Raw genomic sequence first — 12,825 nt, forward strand, 5'->3', positions numbered from 1 at the left:
CACAATGGCACACGGTTGAATTGCACATCTAGCATTTATTATTTTAATCAACAAATTAATGGGTGGCCCAACACTTTTAGTTACATTGTAGTGTCCAAACTTTTTGAGGAACTTTTCCTACCCTTTTTTCCCTAATCTTGTTCTTCAGAACTTGCTTTGCAATTTCGTATTTTTACTCGTCGCACCATAAAATGTATTTGTTACACAATTTTAATAGTTATGGATCTGTGTGACTCAATGACCCACTTAATACCTTTTCACAAGTTTGATTCATTTAATTAGTTTGTAAAAAAAAAAAAAAAATGGTGATGTGGGAATTTAAGGGGTGCGTTGACTGTGAACACAACCAGGGCAGCAGTGGAGAGAGTCGTGAATGAAGTGATCACACTCCACACAAAATACATTTTTACAGGATGAGCAGGTGAATATCTAGAAAAAGAGAAATATACCAAGGTAAAGTCATTTGAAACAACTAGTGGATAGTAAGAAACATGTATAAAAGTCATTGAATTAAGCATCCTAAAGGGTCATTTACTACTTTTTTCCTGACAGAGCTACTTAGGGAGAATTTGTGACTGAGCAAGTATAATGAAATTTCAATTATGCCATTCTCCCCGTAAAGGCTCATTACAACTGTAGGAATACCAAGCTAACATTAAAATACATCAGCCACACTTACTGTTTTATCTTTTAATTCTCCTTGACAAGAATCACAGAACCTGAAATTGACAAGAGCAAAATGTTAAATTCTTTGGAACATTATTGTATGTTTCCAAAATTTTACATAGAGTGGAGGGCATTGAAAAATGACAACAACAAAAAAGTGCCCCATCCAAAAATGCTGACGGAAAGAGCTTGAAGTCAGCATTTCCTCATTTATACAATGCGGAACAAATTTCCAATTGTGCAATTTTGTCTGAAATTATTGTTATTTCCATGTATTCAACATGGTATAATTATTTTAGAGCTAGCCTTTAGTAACTTACCTTTTATCTGGGCGGTCTCCTACTGGCATTTCAGTGAAGGCGTGTAAGGGGAAGAGGTGGTGAAAGGATCTGGCGAGATGTGGTGCCGACACAAGAGTTAAACCTTGGTGACAAAATAACATGACATGAGACATTGGACATTTTAAAGCCAGAACATATTTGAAGCATTGTGAAAACACTAATAATATGATTGTTTCATTTTTTAAATTGTGCTCCAGCCATACTTACCACAGACTTTACATTCCACTGGAAGCTCTGTGTAGTTACCATGGCACTGCGGACAAAAGTATCCTCCCAGAGAAAGCCCTGCATCAGTACTATCTAATAAACTTCAAGACAAACAACAGACTTAAGATCAGTTCTGCTTAAAATGTTCATTAACAACACTACTTGCAACTTTTGCCATTTCTATCAGTTTACTTTTTACCAGGAGCAGCGTTTTAAAACTGAATCTATCATGATTCCGGTCTCAATTTTCCAAATAACGGAGTTAATGGAGATAAAAATGTTACTTACGCCATGCTGAAAGCAGGTTTGGCATTTTGGTCTGTCAGGGAGGCAAAGGTATGCTGGGGAAACCCTGGTGGAAAGAATTAAAAAAATATGAATAAAAAAAAAGACATCCAGATCATTGTCACGTAACATAACTTCCCACCTCGCATTGAAATATTAACGCTTTGTGATTAGAATGTAGAATACAAGACTGATAAGCATAAACATCAGTGTGCTACGTACCCATACGTATTAATGAGCATTCGGATGAGGCGTTGGCTGGGGGAGGTTTCACGTGCAGCGTCAGGAGAAGCTCTTTGAAATGGCTCTCATCCAGGATGACGTGGTATGTCCCGCCAGTTTCCCGGGTCAACATGGTGCACACCCGAACTTCCGCTGACAGGCCGATCACAGACACCCTCACCTTCAATGACTTCATGGTCTGACAATGGCAATGAATAAATAAGTTATAACCTGTCAGGCATGGATTTATAGGTTAATTGCTAGAAAAAAAAGTGTAAAGTGGTCCACAAGTCCACAAAAACGAGGGCCTTTTGATGCAGAGTTAAAAGTGTGAATTGTGGTATCACCTGGATCATCTCATAGATGTTGGCTGGGTCACACGTGGTAAGGCTGCTTAGGATAATCAAAATCTCCCGGCTTGTGTGTCCAGGCATGTGTCTTCACGCAATCATAGTATTTTTTTAAAGTGCAAAATTCTCATTAGATCGCAGGAAAACATTTCAAAGCCATAAAAACAAACACAACCTACTTCAGTGTCTGTAACGCCAAGTTCAGGGAATTGTATAAGGATGGTTCTCCGAGACAAACGGTGTCTACTGCTTTCCTTATAGCGGTCATGTGCTTTTTGGGGTTCCCTGTTAAAATTAAGTGCACAATCCAAATAAATGGATTTGAACTGACAAATGAGTATTGAAAAAAGAAATGACACATGTTCTGATGCACACATGCATTACCTGATAAGTCAGTGAGCTTCTCTGCTCTTTTATTTTTTGTCATAATTATTCCAACCTGGAAATGACACAACACACTTATTGGTGATTCATTCAGGAATTGAAGCCGTTTCCGGACATACCTTATTCCCCCGTTTTTCACTTTTTACGGTACACCGCGAAAAATGGGGGATTACTGCAAAAATATTTTTCACAGTATTCCCCCGTTTTTCGCGTTTTTTGCGTTTTCCAGCAAACGTTTGATGCCTTTCAACGTATAACAGTTGCATCTGAAATTCTATATGTAAAAGTATACCCTTTATTGGGGCTGTAATTTTTACCACTCACCTGGCTAATAGGATTCTGATCAAAATATTCGTCAATAAAAGCCTCCATAAGCTGAAGCAAGAAAAAAAGACACTCATTTAATTAAGTAATTGTCGATACATGTATTAAGAAAACGTAACTTTTATAATGTGCAAACCTTAAGAGTTGCAGTAAGACGGTTTGGTTTTAAGTCTTGATCCTCCATACTTCTAGAAGAGTCAATCACCACAAAAAGATGCCGCATCTACTTTGTACAAAAAAGGATGGGTATTTTAATCTTAAAATGAATTTAGCCACCACAAAAATAAGCACCCGTGATTAAGCAGTAAAAACGGATAGAGTAAAAATCATTTTAAAATTATTCATCATGCTCTTTAAACCAACTAAAATGGTAACCAAAATGAATAACAGGGAAAAAATGGAGGACCAATAAAAGATTTCCATTCATGAAGAATAGTAAAAACACAAATAGACTAAGGAAATCCATCAACTCACCATTCCAAGTCTAATTTGGCCAGTGCTTTTTACTATCCTGGGAATGGAGAAATGACGATGTGTAAATAGTTTATAGAGTTGATATGGAACTTTTTCAATGACCATAATATGTTCTCAAGTCAGAAGCACACCTGTCTCTTTTGGACTGGAACAGAATTTCTTCCACAGTGGCTTTGAGTGATCCTGATTCATCCTCCTTCAAAATTTCCCTGACAATGAAAAACAAAACAAAAATGAACCTCCAAATTTGCTGCAATTCAAGACTTTTCTTCTACTGTAAAACCTTACCATGTCCTTTCATAGCCACCTTCCCAGCGTTTAGTTCTCTCTGGTTCTTCATCCATGATGACTGATATTTCTAAAAACAAAAAACAAAAAAAACAAAGAGTTGGCAATGAGAAACCAGTAACATCCTTGATATTGAATAATTATACACCAAGAGGTCTAATATCTTATCCTTGACCCAGACTATTGTATACACCATTTTTGGTCGTTCCAAAAACTACACAGAAAATCTATTTTCAATGCTGGTTCATTGAACAAATATAATTAGCATGGGCACTATGAAAATTCAAAAACATATCCAAATGCAGTATTTTTTTATTTGATTCACCTGAGTGGACGAACTTATTTCTGAAATTCATACATACGTATAAATAACTATGTATAACACAGATCAAGTTTTTTTGGGTGAGGATAGACAAAATTGAACTTACCAACAAAGCAATAAGACCATAAAATCTGCAATAATTTACCTGTCAAGCTATTTGTTGGAGGTTTTATTGAACAACGAGTGCCTCTCTTTTATATTCCGTGTCAAAACGTTATCTGCAAAACATGATTCTGACCAAAAGGAAACATTTCGGGGCGCCTCCAAGGGGAATATTAATCCGCTCAAAAACTATTTAAATAGAATCCAAGTGGTTTTGCACACCAAAATACATTCCCAAAATATCGTTTTCTCCAACTACCACTCTAATGACTGATGCATGAGTGCACTAGGGCTAACTAGGCTATCATTGATATCATATATGTCAAGGTAGATGTCTAAATGTGGAGTCGGCAGTGTAAGAGACTGGCGGCCATCTTGCGTCGCAATACTTAATTGGATTTTTAGTAAATGATCACAGATTTTATATGAATAAATTCAAATACTGGGATTCCTTTTGTAATTTCGTGCAAAACTAAAATTAGGAAGATCACGAAATTAAAAAATAGGCCTGCCATAAGTGGAAAAAAGGAAAACAATTATGAGCAGTAAACAGTACAGACAAAAGAAAAATGTCCAGTTTTATGTAAGAAAGTCCAACGAGGAAAGCAAACAAAAACAAGGGAAAATTATATTAAACGCAATGTATACTTGGATAATTCATTTGTGCACCACTAGAGGAAGCCTGCATGCCAAATTTTGAGGGTTTTTTTCATGTTTACCTCTTTTCGCACCTTTACAACAACAACAACAGAAAAACATGTCAATTACGCAACAAAGATTGCTCCTATTTCAGTAGAAAAAAAAGCAACATTGATCTTTTTATATTAATAATTTATACATTCATTCATAAATGTATTCATGGTAAACTTGTCAAAACTGTTATCGGTACTTGTTTTGTTGGTATATAATGCAGTCGGTCGAAAGCAAAACACAATAGGAATTTTTCCTACAAAAAATGTTTTTGTTTCACGTCACAACCGAAAGCACCTTACTGATGTGTTGATCAGGCATCTAGTAGCAGAACAGGTTTGTCAGGTAGCATTAAGGCGGGGCTTCTGTGATGAGCACACCTTGAAACCCGATTTTCTTCCAGGTGCACTACAAGAATCATCTTTCCCAACGTCATTGTGATCAATCATTTCTAGAGCTTCCAAAGGTAAGTTTCCTCATGATGTTTTTCATCATTTTCAAATTTTACGCCCTAAGAAAGACTCGAGTTGCAAAAATAATAATTATGATGGTGTCAGCTGCACATTGTTAACATTGTTTTGTTGAATATTCAATTAATTCAATTGCTTAATTCGTTTGAACAACATTGAAACTTGTGATTTGGTGGCTTCTTCCCAAATGCTTGTTATTCATTGAGTTGTTGCTGTGCCTGTGTTTTTGCTTCCTGTTTTGTCTTCTCAGACAAAGAAATTTCTGCCCTTGAAAATAACCAGATGATCATTTATGACAAAATTGTGGGGGATTGTAAATTTGGAAATGTTATTTATCATTGTTTCAATCTGATGGGATTTGAGAGGCAGATGACGAATTTTAATGTCTGCCAAATTTGAAATAGTACAGCTATATTTCACATCTGTTTTGAAATGGCCATTTTGGAATTAAAAAGCAGTTTATTCTTAATTAGAATAAGATCGGGGAATCATTGATAGAAAAAAAAAAATAGTTCAAAAATGTGTTCATGAATGAAGGTTTCTTGGATAGAAAATATAGTGATAAGTGTAAAGACAGACAAAGTGTGACCAAAGTACAGCAGACCGGATTGTCGTATGCTGAAAAGATTTTGATTGAACCAACAAACTAAGGAGAGAAATATTGCTGGGATTTTTTTCCAATTAAAATATTTTAAGTTGAGTGAAACTGTCAATTTATGACAAATTACTGTATGTGGCAAACGTTAAGCAACAATGAGTGAATTCATCCCGTAATTTAAAAGCAGAAAATAATTGTAAATTAAAAGTGCCAAAAATGGACAAATGAATTAATTGACCATACTTCAAACCATGTCCAGAAATCGGCAAACATTTTAATCATTGTTTAAAAAAAGTCTGATTTAGAAAAAATGTCAATTACGTTGCACGCAACAAGCTGATTTCCTTAAATGTCCATTTAGCCTACTTTTCATTGATGGCCAATAAATGAAGGATACATCTTTGACAAAATGGACATTTAGAGAATAGCTACAGGATTAAGTGAATGGTCTTCAGCTAGATTGCCGACAACTAGACAAAACATTATCAAGGTCAAAGATTTTTTTCTTTTTTAAGTGAACGTCTTATCCTGTTGTAGAATACATTCTAAGTGGACTTCACTATGCGAGGCGATAAAAGCAGCAACCCACCATACCAGCCGAATGGCAGCAAACAGTGAGTATGCTATCAAGAGGAACCAGTTCCATTATACTTTATTCTAGAAATGTTGACAATTCATTCATTGAAATACTTTAAACGGTTATCTAAAAAGTTGTGTTTGGCCATTTTGGAAATGCTGTCTTTGTTAGCCCATCAGGAGCAGAGAATTTCTATTTTATGTCAATAGCTTGGGAGATTTTTGATTGCTCTTCTGGAATATGTTAGTGGCATAAAGTGACTTGAGCTAAGGACATTGCTTGTTATGCGTCAGTGAATCTGAAATATGTGTAACTATTATTCCCTCAGAATGATGAAATCAAATGTACATTGCATGCCACGTCAAACCAAATTGGAATCAAAGTTTCCATTTGTTATCTTGCAGCCATAGCAGCAGACACAGACATGGCGAATTCATGTCCAATCCGGCATATTCCTACCGCTCCGGAGACAAAATGCTCCACTTCTATCGCTGGACTTCGCCACCGGGTGTGATGAAGATACTTTGCATTATCATCATCATCATGTGCGTGGCCGTGTTTGCCTGTGTGGCCTCAACGCTCGCCTGGGACTACGACATGAACGCCATCGGTCTTGGCGGGAGTGGCTTGCTTCCAGGCGCCGGCGGTTCGTTCGGCGGATCGTACGGCGGCGGCGGCGGCGGCGCCTTCGGAGGCTCCTACGGCGGCGGCTCGTACGGGGGCATCGGTGGAGGTTTTGGTGGAGGGTCTGGAGGTGGCTACAATGGCTACGGAGGGGGCACGCAAATGGATCCTAAGGCTGGAAAGGCCTTCATCATCGCCATCGCCGCCATCACCTTCATAGCCGTGCTAGTCATTTTTATATTGGTTGTGTCAAGACAAAAGGCGGCGCATTCGTCAAAGTTCTACCTAGCAACCATCATCATCTGCGCCATCTTGGCATTTTTGATGATCATTGCCACCATTGTGTACCTGGTGGCCGTAAACCCCACCGCCCAGTCCACGGGGTCCATTTACTCCAATCAGATTCGCCAGCTGTGTGCCCAGTATCAAAATCAAAACCAGGCCCAAGGGATCTTTCTCAACCAATACCTGTACCATTACTGCGTGGTGGAGCCCCAAGAGGTGAGATGTAAACATTATTGGAATTGACTCAACATTGGGCTATCTATACTATTCCTTTTTCTGTGAGATTATTAACTTTTCCCTTTAGTCAGCACTAATTGGACTATAATTCCAAATTAATAGGAAAACCGTTTGTTCATATGAGCCGCGGGGTTTTAATTGGATTGGTAAATTGCAGTTTAGTCCGAAAATGACAGTATAGATTTAAAAACATCAAACCTTTTGGTAGCTCATTGTATACTTTTTTGTTATTTCTGCCAAAAGTTTAAGTCTAAAACGTTAATACCCAAGGCAGCACTACTGTTTAAGATTTGGGAACATTTTCTGGGAAAATAAAGGACAATCGTCTGAAATATACAAAGAATGAATGTCATCTAAGATGCAAATTTTTGGTCTGTGGGAAGAAATTGGTTGAAGAGTGACAATTGATTTTTGGGTTTCTGCAGGCTATCGCAATCGTTTTGGGCTTCCTGGTGTTCGTAGCCCTCATCATTCTTCTGGTGTTTGCTGTTAAAACACGCGCCAGCATTAGGCGCTGGGGCAGAGACCGAATTCTATGGGAGGAGGTGAAAATTGTCAAAGACAGCCACAGCATTGGAGAGTGGGTGAGTACATGAGATTGAATTTTGAGGCAAAATGGCCAGAATAGTAGATAGAAAAAGTTGTTAGATTTGGCTCCAAAAATGCTTCATAAGAATAGATGAACATTTCTTTATGCTTTTTTTCCCCCTTACCTAACTTGCCGCCAATTAATTTCCAGAGAGCAAGCAGGAATTCTTTATTAAAATACCAAGTTCAAATGAACTACGATGGCCTTGTTATTTTAAACTTGGTTGTTGATAAACGCATTTGACTATCTTTTTTTTCTGCCTTGAACTAATGATTGGTTGTTTTGTTTCCATTTGTATTTATGTCATATTTGGAGGTCCACACACACATCGCTATGTGTGACACGAGAAGAATTTCATCAATAGTTTCTGGGTGTGGTCAACTTGGAGATTTTAACACCGAGTATAAAGTAGAAGTAGGTTGTAGATCCAAAACTCACACTGCACATTGTTATTGACTTAAGTCAGGTCCACACTTAGTTATTCTACTCGCTTCGTTTCCCTTCTAAAGCAAAAACTAGAGAGCTGACAGAGCTGACATTTGCGTTTCTGTTAAGGCCATCATTAGATTCCTGTTTACGTAGTCGTATTCCGGCATACAAAAAGTACCGGAACAAGTTTGACTTGTCGAACGGCTCTTCCAGCATTGTTGGAGGAAAAAAATGCTCGACTATAAACAAGTAAAGTGTTACATGATCTCTTTTTACAGGTAAAAAATGTATCAGGTGAACCAGAAACATTGATGAATGACTATAATGATCAAGTTGGGGCACCTCCAGACTACATCGATCATATGGAGCGCGACAAGCCTCTTTACCTGCCAGGGTAAGACATGCCTCCTAATTAGCAAATTAAAAACAAAGTAATATATATTGCTATCTGAAAAATTAGAATAGAAAGTTGATTATTTTTTGACAAAAGATGAAAACAACTCATTTTGTTGAGCCACTACACGGAAATTTAAATATCTCAAGCAGTTCCTTGTTGTAACTTTGCTCATTAAGATTGTCACCTTGTTAAAACAAGCCTTTCAGGATATTCTAATTTTCTGCGTAGTATTTTACAAGTCACAAAAGGTGAATCCTCAAATGTTTTACACATTTACCAACTAAATCGATGACTTAAAAAGAGAAAAAATGGCAAGATTTGACATCAATTTAAATGTCATGTGCTAGAATTATTTCCTAAATCTTTATTCAGACTTGGACCCAAATCTAACACCAAATATCTGAATCTTGTTTGCAGGAATTCTGATATTTCCGGCTCAGTGGATGGCCTTAGGGGTTTGAATGATTACGATGCTGGGGGAGATTTAGGGGACGATTTTGAGGAGAATTTCAGCAAGTAAGTAGAACGTATGATATTTTGATTTGCCTGGTATTTTTTTTTTGTTCACATTTTTCCCCCTCACTTCTGTAGATTGTATCCTTCCATTATTGACGAGGAGGAACGTCTGGCCTACAAACAAGAGTTTGAGCGAGATTACAGTGAGTACAAGAGAATTCAAGTGGAGCTGGACAACATCAACAAGACCCTTGCTGATGTGGATCAAGAACTGGACAAGCATCCAGAAGGCAGTCCACAATATCTGGTAAGTGACATGGTGCTAATTTTGTGTGCGCACTCACATTTTCTCATAGATTTGGGAAGTATAATCGATTTTTCCTGCCATCCAATTAAATTGGGCTCAGACTCTTGGTATAATTGAATAGATCACACTCAAGTTTGACTAAGTCAACAGACTCATACGCTCCCAGAATTGCATCCCGTTTGCCTTGAAAAGATAAATCAAAATTCAACAATCCCTATTTAAATGGACTAAAATTCTTCTCGTTGAGGAATAATGTTGGAAGGCTCTAAAATATATTTATTTTGTTTTCTTGCATCTTTTTTTTCCAGGATGCCATGGATGCGTACACAAAACTGAAGAAAATTAAGCAGGTAAGTCATGTAAAATGTCTGCTTTTTTTTTTTTTACTGAAATGACCTATTTTTAAACTTTTTTGGGTGGGCATTCATTTTCATTGCAGTCCAGTGATTATCAGGTCAGCAAGAAGCAGTGCAAATATCTCCGGGCCAAGCTATCCCACCTCAAGAGGATGATCAGCAACTATGACCATCGACCTTAAATCTTGGATTGTTTTTATATCAGGATTTTATGCACTGTCTCACAACCAATTTCCCCCTTTTTAAGACTTACAAAAGTAAATCATTTTTAGACTTGCAGTAGCTGGGATTTGTGTGGCTTTTATGGGCTCACTTTTTAAATTCCTGAAGGACAATATAGATCAATGAGTTGTATCTTATGATTTTTTTTATTGTACATAAATGGTGTGTCAAGTAACAGTGAAAACATTTTAAAACATTTTTAAACTTTTTTAACGTGTGATAAGTCAATCATTGATTTCCTTCAAAACCATTGACTGGCTATATTGTACATGTTTTTGCTTGTAATAATTGTATATATTTTTTGAGACATTGAAATAAAATGTGACAATAAATTTGTGGTGTTTATCATGATTTTGGCATTTTTAACCATGCTGAACCGCACTGGACTTTATCTACCAAAATAAATATTTTGTGATTGGATACTGCATTATCCAATATGGAATAAGCATTTTGGGGGAGGAAAAATATAAGACTGGCAGAAACCAGTTTTAGGTTTTATTTAAAATGTACAAACAAGTACAGTTTTTCTATAACAAACAACAGTTTATTACCAGTGTTTCACACCATTTACTCTTTCTAGTTCTCAGGTTTCTGAATTAAATTTGTATACATTAGTCAATATTGACCAAGGTTAAATACCAATTACAGTACAATAGTTTCCTTTCTCCTTTGACAAGTGTGTTGTTGGGGGTTATCCTGACTAATGTTAACGGAATTGCAAGTTAGCAATATTTGGATAACCAAAGATGGAAAAAGACTGCCCAAAGTCCGTTTTTTTTTTTCAAAGAACACACCCAAACCCCAGACATTGCGGAACAAACTTGGATGAGCCAAACAGACGTAACCCAAAATAAACTTAAAGCCCCACTATTTTGAAAATATTTGAAATATGATTTAATATCAAAATGTTGCCACCATACATCACTCCTAACTTATAAAAATGCAAACACAGGGAAAAAAAGGGACCAAATCATAACTCTGATGAAATAATTTACCAAAGCACAGCCATGGACAAGTTTTGTGATGAGCGGATTTGATTTCAGAGTTCAGTGTGATGGGCAGAGTGATGGAAGGGATCCTGGCTCGGCTGGATGAATACGCCTTCCATAACCTGCCACCAGTTATGCTGGTTCGGCGAGTGCATGCCGTGCACTTCCCTTTGACCACGAATGGGGGGGCCGTACTGCTCGCCCGTCACGCTCAGAAAAACATTGGTACCTACATGTTTGATTCGGACTTCATCATCACGCTCCCAGTGGATACCATCACACTCCACTTTCCAAACGTCCAAGTCGTCGCCCTCGCCATTTTCTCCAAATGCACTGACCTCCTGTAATAGAACAAGCTGGTAAATTGTACAGCAATTTTGGGGAATTTTTCCATTGGAACAACTGTTTTCATCTATGGTATCCTTTTATCTGGTTTGACAGTTTCTCACTGGGCACACTTATGAATTACCCAGGGATCTCATTACGGTGCATCTTTGCATCCCAAGGGGACAGTTTTAGCACTGTAAAAAAATACAAGCAAAACTTCCTGAGCCTATAAAATGAACATTGCTTACCTGATGATTAGACAACGGGGAGTTGAAGTGGTGTGTGTGAAGGTTGCGACCGGTCTTCTGGTGTGTGAATCGTATAGCCTGACCACACTTAATCGCTGTTCCACGTCGACAGGGATGGTCGGGCTTTCCTCGTATCTGCCAGTAACTGTTACCATCATCGGCGCTTTCCACTCCTGTCACAGATTGCTGTCCACTCCCTGACAAATACAGCCACACGATAAATGTCTTTTATTTTGAAATTCAGAAGCGAATGAAACATGCTGATGGCAATTATAAGACAGGCATCATATTTTCTTCAGGTTTTTGCAGAGTCAGGGTTATCTTCACTTTTCCAGTATTCCTAGCCCTCTCCTAACTATAAATCCCAACCTTCAGTCGTGAGACTAGATAGATCAAAACATGCCTAGATTGTGGACGTAGTTATTTATTTAATACATACAAAATAAAATCACCTGCCGCCATCCTACTAGTGCCCACCATGTTATCTTTAATTGCCAGATAGCATATATCATGATTAAAAAAATGATTTAGATATTATATGATTATTTTTTTAAATTCACCTCAATTAATAGAAACATTTAGCCTACCTGAGCCATATTTGACATCGTGGGAATGTAGACGAACGCTATGCCTAGTGTTCAAGAGTTTTATCAATGAACCGCAAGTGACGTCTTTAAACTCTGTCTCCTTCCCCTCGCATTTTAACCAAAACAGAAGAAAGACCAATGATTCGACGAGATATGAGCATCTTATCTCCATCATGATTCAGTTGTATTGCTCTGTGTCGCTTGTATGCCAGGAAGCGTGAGCGACCCTTAGTGTGGAATCTCATCCCTAATTTTGGCCAATCACAGCGTTACATGCAACAATACGGAAGAAAGGCGTCACGCATGATGAATATCATGGCTATGAATCTAGATGCATGATGCGCCCTGTCAGATGACTGGTCACCATCGTTAATCGTCGGCCATTTTGCATCAAATGGTTTGGCTGCGGTCAATTTACTGCATTTTAAACATTCAACAACTAGTCTGAATCATAGCCAATTAAATATATTTC

General features: G+C 37.7%; 3 protein-coding genes across 6 annotated transcripts; 1 reads left to right on the forward strand and 2 right to left on the reverse strand.

Annotated features, from left to right (window-relative positions):
• Window positions 1-250: 250 nt before the first annotated feature.
• gtf2h2 (general transcription factor IIH, polypeptide 2) lies at window positions 251-5,050 on the reverse strand. Of its 4 annotated transcripts, none has more exons than XM_077599889.1 (15): window positions 4,958-5,050; window positions 3,542-3,611; window positions 3,385-3,462; window positions 3,254-3,290; window positions 2,916-3,002; window positions 2,780-2,830; window positions 2,456-2,510; window positions 2,251-2,356; window positions 2,069-2,159; window positions 1,722-1,920; window positions 1,503-1,566; window positions 1,215-1,315; window positions 987-1,089; window positions 680-719; window positions 251-429 (listed from the first exon to the last, which is right to left on the reverse strand). In XM_077599889.1, exons 1-15 carry the CDS (start codon window positions 4,974-4,976, stop codon window positions 319-321), a joined length of 1,212 nt encoding a protein of 403 aa, XP_077456015.1. In that variant the 5' UTR covers window positions 4,977-5,050; the 3' UTR covers window positions 251-318. The 4 variants fall into 4 exon arrangements, with proteins under 4 accessions (XP_077456015.1, XP_077456017.1, XP_077456016.1 ...); XM_077599891.1 differs by having other exon boundaries at window positions 4,953-5,023; XM_077599890.1 differs by lacking the exon at window positions 4,958-5,050 and adding an exon at window positions 4,009-4,284.
• On the forward strand, window positions 5,024-10,534 carry oclnb (occludin b). Its single transcript, XM_077599888.1, has 9 exons — window positions 5,024-5,121; window positions 6,261-6,337; window positions 6,705-7,425; window positions 7,872-8,030; window positions 8,743-8,858; window positions 9,279-9,377; window positions 9,453-9,624; window positions 9,933-9,974; window positions 10,064-10,534. The coding sequence occupies exons 2-9, from the start codon at window positions 6,285-6,287 to the stop codon at window positions 10,160-10,162; spliced, it is 1,461 nt and encodes a 486-aa protein (XP_077456014.1). The 5' UTR covers window positions 5,024-5,121; window positions 6,261-6,284; the 3' UTR covers window positions 10,163-10,534.
• A 150-nt stretch (window positions 10,535-10,684) lies between these two features.
• On the reverse strand, window positions 10,685-12,615 carry sdf2l1 (stromal cell-derived factor 2-like 1). Its single transcript, XM_077599895.1, has 3 exons — window positions 12,354-12,615; window positions 11,767-11,963; window positions 10,685-11,532 (listed from the first exon to the last, which is right to left on the reverse strand). Exons 1-3 carry the CDS (start codon window positions 12,526-12,528, stop codon window positions 11,242-11,244), a joined length of 663 nt encoding a protein of 220 aa, XP_077456021.1. The 5' UTR covers window positions 12,529-12,615; the 3' UTR covers window positions 10,685-11,241.
• Between the last annotated feature and the right edge of the window lie 210 nt (window positions 12,616-12,825).

This window comes from Stigmatopora argus, chromosome 5 (genome assembly GCF_051989625.1).
Source record: "Stigmatopora argus isolate UIUO_Sarg chromosome 5, RoL_Sarg_1.0, whole genome shotgun sequence".
Lineage (NCBI taxonomy): Eukaryota > Metazoa > Chordata > Actinopteri > Syngnathiformes > Syngnathidae > Stigmatopora > Stigmatopora argus.

Excerpts from the sequence above, each read along its gene's own strand:
- sdf2l1 (XM_077599895.1), bottom strand. The coding sequence starts at position 12,528 with ATGATGGAGATAAGATGCTCATATCTCGTCGAATCATTGGTCTTTCTT. Across the intron at positions 11,964-12,353 it reads CGATGTCAAATATGGCTCAG|GGAGTGGACAGCAATCTGTG; the intron begins GTAGGCTAAATG and ends TGTATTTGTCAG. Across the intron at positions 11,533-11,766 it reads CCCCGTTGTCTAATCATCAG|GAGGTCAGTGCATTTGGAGA; the intron begins GTAAGCAATGTT and ends GTTCTATTACAG.
- gtf2h2 (XM_077599889.1), bottom strand. Across the intron at positions 3,003-3,253 it reads GCCAAATTAGACTTGGAATG|ATGCGGCATCTTTTTGTGGT; the intron begins GTGAGTTGATGG and ends TGTACAAAGTAG. Across the intron at positions 2,160-2,250 it reads TTGGCGTTACAGACACTGAA|ACACATGCCTGGACACACAA; the intron begins GTAGGTTGTGTT and ends GATTGCGTGAAG.
- oclnb (XM_077599888.1), top strand. The coding sequence starts at position 6,285 with ATGCGAGGCGATAAAAGCAGCAACCCACCATACCAGCCGAATGGCAGC. Across the intron at positions 8,031-8,742 it reads GCCACAGCATTGGAGAGTGG|GTAAAAAATGTATCAGGTGA; the intron begins GTGAGTACATGA and ends CTCTTTTTACAG. Across the intron at positions 8,859-9,278 it reads AAGCCTCTTTACCTGCCAGG|GAATTCTGATATTTCCGGCT; the intron begins GTAAGACATGCC and ends TCTTGTTTGCAG.